The 8,052-nt window shown below is 38.7% G+C and overlaps 1 protein-coding gene across 1 annotated transcript in view; it reads left to right on the forward strand.

Annotated features, from left to right (window-relative positions):
• Nucleotides 1–2,366: 2,366 nt before the first annotated feature.
• The window catches only part of LOC122084849 (protein NUCLEAR FUSION DEFECTIVE 4-like), a 5,919-nt gene continuing 233 nt past the window's right edge, over nt 2,367–8,052 (forward strand). Inside the window, exons 1-3 of the mRNA XM_042653273.1 lie at nt 2,367–3,043; nt 3,446–4,326; nt 7,806–7,996. Coding sequence (XP_042509207.1) covers nt 2,723–3,043; nt 3,446–4,326; nt 7,806–7,996 — 1,393 coding nt within the window. The 5' untranslated portion in view covers nt 2,367–2,722. The remainder of the gene's footprint in view (nt 3,044–3,445; nt 4,327–7,805; nt 7,997–8,052) is intronic.

Genomic DNA, 8,052 nt, shown 5'->3' on the forward strand with positions numbered 1-8,052 from the left:
AAAAAAAAAAAAAAAAAAATCTCTCACCTCATTTTGGTTTGACTAAGTCTTATAGTCGTTACTTTTTCTCTAGTCTTTAAGGTGAACATGTATGGTAGGGGACGTGGGTCTAGTTGAATTTGTGCTCAGTCCCCCCTCTCAGTCTCTCTTTCTCTGATTTAATTATTTGAATAATAAGAAATGAGTTTAGAAAAAAAAAAGAGTTAAATATAATATTTATCTTTAAAATTTAAAATTTTAATTTTTATATTATTTGTATGTTATGTACATATGATAATTGATAGATAATATGAAATAGGTATTACAAATATTAAAATAACATCTAAATTTTTTATCCACTTTTTATTTTTATAAATGAATAATTTTTGAATCTAAATCTAAATTCGAATTTTATTATCTTTATTTTTTTATTAATATTTTTACTGAATCATTGAATTAATAAAACGTATTAATCAAAATAATTCTTCATCCGAAGAATCCTTTAATCCAAATTTAATAACTATGGTCCAGCGTGGAAGGAGAGGGAAAATGCAGTGAACCGACAGTGGAATTGAGTGTGCAACATGTGAACTGTACGGAGGATGCGGCTACATTTGTGGCTTTGGCTGCTGCCATCGATCTCAGCATGGAAGCTTGCAGGCTATTCTGACAGAAACTCGGGAAGGAGCTTCACCAACGACAGGATTTGATGGGCTGATCATTTGGATAGCTTCGTCGTCCGGTTGTCCTGTTTTGTTTGGTTTTCTTTTCCATTCCAATCTTTTTCGATTCAGTAGGGTTAGGATGTTTTTGTTATTGTCGTTAATTTCTAGCTATTAACCCAACAACAGAATAGTTGTCCCATTTTTTTTGATTGATTGATTTGATGAAACCGTACAGCGAGTAGAGCCAGAGACGATAGCCCTTTGTTTTTGTTTTGTTATTTATTATTATTATTATTTTTAGTTTTTAGTTTTTATTTATTTATTTTTTTTTTTTTGAAGGTTGGAATGGGAATGTGATTGCATTGTGTATCCTTTTGTCCTTCCATTAAATAGTTTTTGATTCCATGAATGGACAATGTTTCTATAATTTAGTTTGCTTAGTTTGAAACATCTATTCAAGGACTTGTGTTGGGAGCCTAGTTAGCAATTCGACTGAATAATTCACGAATTATTCGGTCGAATCGAATTTTTTCAAATTAAATAAAAAATTTTGACCGAATCCGAATTAAAAATAAAATTCAGTAAAAAACATGAATTTTACTAATTTGAATTTAAAACGCGAATAATTCGGGCCGAACCGAATTAAACCGAATTATTCGGTCCACTTAAACAATATTAAAAAAAACGAAAAAACAAAAAAACAAAAAACAAAACGTCATATTCGTTTTTTTGACCGAATCCTTAAATTAATCAATCGAATTATTCCGAATAATTCTCCGCCCGAATAATTCCCGAATCCGAATTTGCTAACTATGATTGGGAGAGTCACTTGATAGGATTTTTAGCTCCTTGGTTGTTCTTAAATGGGTCGAGCTTTGGAATTAGGTCGGGTGAAGCTTCTCAGCCATATGATGAACTAAGTGTCTAACACCTTATTAATTTGTTATCTTGAATTTACTTGGAAAATTGGATAGATCAAAGTCTTGTTTAATGGAATTATTTTTCCACTCTTGAAAAGAAGGTGCACAGGTATGAATTCTAAGCCATTTTTTTCAGTGGGGACTCCCAAAACCTTTTTCTTTATACTCAGACTCCATGTGCGCCTTAGAACAGTGTTATTCCTCCCACTAGACATATTTTCTCTCAAATTACCTATAAATTAACCATAACATCATATATCTAATGGATCTTTCACTATCTTAAGTAGATGGAGATGGGTTTACTCAAATAATAATAATAATAATAATAATAATAATAATAATAATAATAATAATAATAATAATAATAATAATAATAAGGGTTCTGCTGCACAGCATGGAGATCAATGGGAGGGTACGTAAACACATCAACAATGGTGTAGTTTTTGTTATTTTGTTTTTCCATGTGTCTTGGTATGCGACCATGTTGTCATATACAGTTCTTTGTCATCGATAAAGTGAGTGATAAAAAATAAAAATTAATGACACTTGTGAAAATCATCTACAACGCTACACCAGCGTAATGAAAATTGAGTGGTTGGAAGTCCCTTGGACACATGCCTAGATGGTCTCAGTCATCTGATGTCCACCACACGGTCACACCTCACCACTCGCAGTCAAGGATAAGGCCATCTTTATTCTCCGCCGGTTCACCGCAAGTGTCAACTTAGCAGCCTACCTTATGATTTACCAGGGAAAAAACAAATAGCACCTTATGTGGAGCGTGCTTATTCTCAACGTATCTAGACCTAATCCGGACTCCAAGAAAACAACATAAATAACACCCACCCTCTATAGGGCCGTATCTCTCTTTCCGCTCAAAACTCAAAGCGATTGTTTCGGGTCTTCCCTTAATTCTTGAAGAGCCCTCGTTCTCAAAGCTTCGTCCAAAGTTCTATCTCTGCTTCTCTTTGCTACTTCCCTTTTTCAAGCTTCAAGTTCCAAAGTTTTTTCTCCCACCTCTACTTTCCTTTCCCTCTCTCTCGACCATTCTTTTTTTACCATGCTCTGTTTCTCTGTTTGATTAGTAGTTGGGTTTCTTTTTCATGCTCTGTCTCTCTGTTTGATTGGTTGTTGGGTTTCTTGCAAAAGTAAGAACGTATGTTTTCCGCTGTTTCACCGGCCGGAAAATGGCTGGGTTTCGTTACGGCCGTTTGGGTGCAGTCCATCTCCGGCAACAATTACACCTTTTCGAATTACTCTGCTGCTCTGAAATCTCTCATGGCTCTCACCCAGCTACAACTCAATAACCTCTCCGTCGCTAAAGATGTAGGAAAGGCCTTTGGGCTCCTCGCCGGCTTGGCTTCGGATCGTCTTCCTACACCTCTCATCCTTCTCATCGGTTCTATCGAAGGACTTGTTGGATATGGATTTCAATGGCTTGTCGTTAGCCAGCGTATTCGTCCCCTTCCTTACTGGCAGGTATGCAATTCCAAATTTCCAATTCCCTTCTTAAGCTAAAAATATTTTGATCTTCAAACTTTACTCTTCAGAGACTCTGTAAGACTCTTAACATTTTGCAACTGTAAGCAACGGTGAGTTAATACGAGATTTCTCAAGACGGGCGAGTTGCAGATCCTTCCATTTTCTCGCTTCTCTGTCCGTTTCTCTATTTGCCCAGACAGAAAGAGATTGCCCAAGTTCGAGGCATGGGATTCATCTCTGTCATGACCCATGACTCACTGATTGCTCTTACTCGAGCAGTTACCTAACGGCTTCCGTTCTACCGGGTACTACTTTGCGTGGATTTCGTGAAGTAATACCGAGTCGAGTCATTGAGACATTTCGACGAACACTTAGTAAATTCTGTTTCATTATGTGCAGATGTGTATATTTCTGTGCATGGGAGGGAACAGCACGACATGGATGAACACGGCGATACTAGTAACCTGCATGCGAAACTTCCGGAAGAACAGAGGCCCAGTCTCCGGCATTCTCAAAGGCTATGTGGGCCTCAGTACTGCGATTTTCACGGACCTCTGCAGTGCCCTCTTCGCCGACGACCCATCCAGCTTCCTCCTTATGCTGGCCATCATTCCTGCGGTCGTTTGTTTCACGGCGGTGCTCTTCCTCCGTGAGACCCCACCCACCATAGGGGCAGCAGCAGAGAAGGAAGAAACAGAGTACTTCAATGTCATCAATGTCATCGCTGTGGTCATAGCTGTCTACCTATTGGTTTATGACTTCACAGGAGAAAACAGCGGCGTTGTTTCGCTTGTGTTCGCCATAGGGCTCTTGTTCCTCCTGGCTGCGCCGTTGGGGATTCCGATGTACGCTTTTTGGCAGAGCTGGGTCGCAGGAAAGGCGAGTGCCAACTCCATTGCAGCGGGAGATGTGGAGCGTCAGATTCAAGAGCCTTTGCTGGTCCAGCAAGTAGTTCCGGAACAGGAACAGGAGCAGAAGCCGGAGATTGCGACAACAACGGCACCGCCGTCGGGAGAGGTGGTTGAATCCGAAACCCGGAAGAGGAAACCGGTGATCGGAGAGGATCACACGATCATAGAAGCGGTTGGGACGCCGGATTTCTGGATACTGTTCGTGTCGTTTCTGTGCGGGGTTGGGACAGGGTTGGCGGTGATGAACAACATGGGGCAGATGGGGCTGGCGCTTGGCTACGCCGACGTCTCCATCTTCGTATCCCTCACTAGCATTTGGGGCTTCTTTGGACGTATCATATCGGGTACTGTGTCCGAGCACTTCATGAGGTACGCTCTCCTTTATCTTCTTCTACTACTTCTGTTTGTTCGAAGCCAAACTGGTGAGTTGGTAGTTGTAACCAAGGTTTCAAAGCATGGAATCGGGGATTGGATCGGCCGATTCAATTGATCTGATTCCAAAATTTGAAACGGTGGTTATATGTAGCGGTTGTAGGTTTCTGTATGGTATAAATACCAATTTTCGGGCAGATCGGGCAGATCATGGAGGAGAGACAGAGATGGACATAGTGGTGTTACGTAGGATTGAGTTCTCCCTGAATCCGGTTCCTCTCCAACGATTGCACCCTCCAACCACTATTTAAGGGTTGGGAGGACCTAGTCATGTATCCCAACACCCCTCCCAGTTTGGCTGCAACCTCAGCTCACAGCCAAAGAAATGGAATAATTCGTCTTCCCTCTTGGGTTCACGATTTATCTTCATAGGTTATGGTATTTTTTCATTTCAAGATTTTATTTCTTTGGCTGTAAGTAAGTAGGTGTTGCAGTTACTTAGCTGCATTTCGTTTGTTGGAGAGGATCATTTTTCCTTTATTGCTAGCATTTCTTGAATCTATCTCTCTTCTCTCACAACAATAGGGCAAAAGGGTAGATGTATCATTTTAAATAGGATAATGTTTTCTCTTCTGGAGTGTGAATGCATGGAGAAATGACTTTCCTGCTCCATAAATGGTGAAAATACCTTTTTTCTTTTTTATTATTGCAAATACCTACCCTATTGCTATTTCTAAGAGCCCATTTGACGTTTCTGTCGTTTCTGTTTCAGGAAATGATAGAAACATAAATTTTCGTTTCTAGAAACATAAACGGAATTGAAGGTGTTTGATAAGTCATGTTTTTGGAAGTTGATAGTAACCAACGAAAGAATGGTCACGAGTCGTTTCTAGAAATAGGTAGAAATTTTAATTTCTATTTCTGAAAACAAGTGAAACGAAACAGTTCTATCAAACGTTTTTTTTTTTCTGTTTCTAGAAATGGCAAAAACGCGTATCTTGAAACGTTATCAAACGGGTCCTAATTGTACTCTTAAACCAAACTTTTTGTTTTTTTTTGTGTTTTCCATAAAAGACAGAAAAAAATTAGTAATCTTAATCCACCTCTATCTCTGAGTGCTTAACACAAAATGACAGTCTCGATTAGGTATTGAAATGCGTAGTAAGGTTTTGTTTTTTTGTTATTATTATTATTATTTTTAGACATAGAAATTACTTTACTTCTGACCATCAAATAAAATAATAATGAAATATTCGAATCTAGACAGAAGATCCTAATTGGACGCATTCCCATTTGACCTACAATCCTTCCTTGCTTCTTTTCATCGCAATATTATTATCTTCCTTTTCTTATGCCTATGGTAAATTCCCTCATTACCAAACGAGTTTTCGTTGTGGGGTTTCTTTTTTTATGATTAATAAAATAGAAAAATCAATGAAACTTATCTCTTGTATTAGGATCTACAATTGTTTTTTTATTTTTTTATTTATTGAGAATAAAAGATTTTTTAAAATTAAAAAAATGTGGAAATCTTTACTTTCTTCTCATTCTAATTTTTAAGGTTTTACTCAAATTGGAATTGATAGAGGCTGATCCCATGTATGATTCTTGGTTTTTAAATCTTGCCCTTTGGCCATCAACTTCCAAGAAGAAGTGAAGGATATTATAGTCCTAATCTATCTAGAAAATTTTTCAAGCTGGGGTGCCTGACTTGTGTTAATCTATCTCCTCCCTTTTTTAAATGACCTTGTGCCTCGATATCGGATGGGGAGAACAATCTGATATGTCCCTGGTATGTGAATAGATTTTCATGGACCAAGGACAAATGAGATTGTTCTCGTAATTCCATTAGGCACACCTTGGGCCATTCACGAGGTGGGGGGAGTGTTTAATGCTCTTCATTGTTTTTGGTGAAAGTTGAATGGTTTTTATTCAACCTTGTTGTGACTCGATCTATACAATTATGGGATCAGTATGGGCCTATGAGACTAGTTAGGCCGAAGGTCTGGATATCCTTTGTTAGAAACAAAAAAAAGAGATTATGAGAATACATGAACTTGATCTAAACTCTTGTGCCCCTCCCCATCCTGTCATCCCATTGATTGAGTTATTAGCTCCAGAAAAATTAGCTAATGGCATGGGTAAACACTTCCCATACTTCATACTCCCTAGTTTTGGTTGCTTTCTATCTTGTATGTTGCCATCTAAATTGTTTTCTACTAAAAAAAGAAAAAAAAAATCTTAATTGTTAGTTATTGGTTTCTTACCGTTTTTTTTTTTAATGGAAAAAAAGGGTTTTGTTAGTTACTAGTGTAGGTATAACCATCTTATTCCATCTGTTTGTTTTTTTCGACTCTCCCGAGTCTATTTCGATGGAGTCGTTGAAAAGTTTAAATCCTTTATTTATTGTGCTTTCAAAGTCAGCAGGAAGCATCAATTTTTCTTTTCTTTTCGTTTTTTTCGAAAAAGCAGGAAGCATCAATTCACTTCACAGGAAGTGGATATGCCGTAGACCCAGTGAAAGCAACTGATACTGTTTTCTTGAGAGGGAGAGGGAGAGGGAGAGGGAGAGGGAGAGGGGGAGAAACATGGTTTTATCCAGTGAAAGCAACTGATACTGTTTTCTTGAGAGGGAGAGGGAGAGGGAGAGAGAGAAACATGGTTTTAGTAACTAAGGGGTAGCAATTTATTTATTATTATTATTTTTTCTTATGTAAGGATTGAGTTTTTGAATGACCAGATCAATTTGGGCTGAAGTTTGACACCTCATCCCTCCCCTTAGTTTAAGGGAATAGCACAGTTGGTGAGCATTGAATTTGGTACGAGTTGTAAACTCAAGTTCGACTCCCATTAGGCATACTTTGGGTCACTCACACGGGTATTTAATGTTCTTCAATGTTTTCAGGAAAAGTTAATGATTGAACTCCTCTATGGTACAACATAGTGTTCGGCATGCATCCAATGATTAGAAACGCCTTGGCATGGAGCCCAAGGTGATCACACACAGCCCAAGGCGGTGTTAGGCGCTGGATGCTCGTCCGAACATTGTCTTGCGTCACAGAAGAGCCAAATCCAAAGTTGAATAGTTCTCATTCAACCCTGGTATGACCGGTCTATGTGGTTGTGGAGTCAATATGAACCTACGGGATTGATATTCGTTGGTAGCAAAAAAAAAAAAAAAAAAAAAAGGTTTTAGTGGATGGTATTGGCCATCCCAAACTGATATGGAATCGGATTTCCCATCCAACATGGTAGGGCCAGGTATTGAGATCAGGAACATCCAAAATCGGCAGAGATCATCCGATATTGATATTTATAACCATGGTTAGCGGATAATCAATGTTCAAATTGGTCATATGTTTGCTTAGGAGTATCAAATGGTCCTATGTGAGCCAAATCTGTTAAGAATTAGTTACGAAAATGGAAATTGATCCCTTTGATCGTAATATAAACCTTGTTTGTCAATTAATTTGCAGGAAAGCTGGAACACCAAGACCCCTATGGAATGCAGTTTCTCAGATTCTGATGGCGGTTGGGTACGTGGTGATGGCCATTGGTTTACCAGGATCACTCTACATTGGTTCCAGCGTGGTTGGGCTATGCTACGGGATTCGTGTCGCTATCACTGTTCCGATAGCTTCCAACCTGTTTGGCCTAAAATATTATGGTCTCATCTACAACATCCTCATCCTCAACCTTCCATTGGGTTCCTTCCTTTTCTCC

Source organism: Macadamia integrifolia, chromosome 7 (assembly GCF_013358625.1).
Source record: "Macadamia integrifolia cultivar HAES 741 chromosome 7, SCU_Mint_v3, whole genome shotgun sequence".
Lineage (NCBI taxonomy): Eukaryota > Viridiplantae > Streptophyta > Magnoliopsida > Proteales > Proteaceae > Macadamia > Macadamia integrifolia.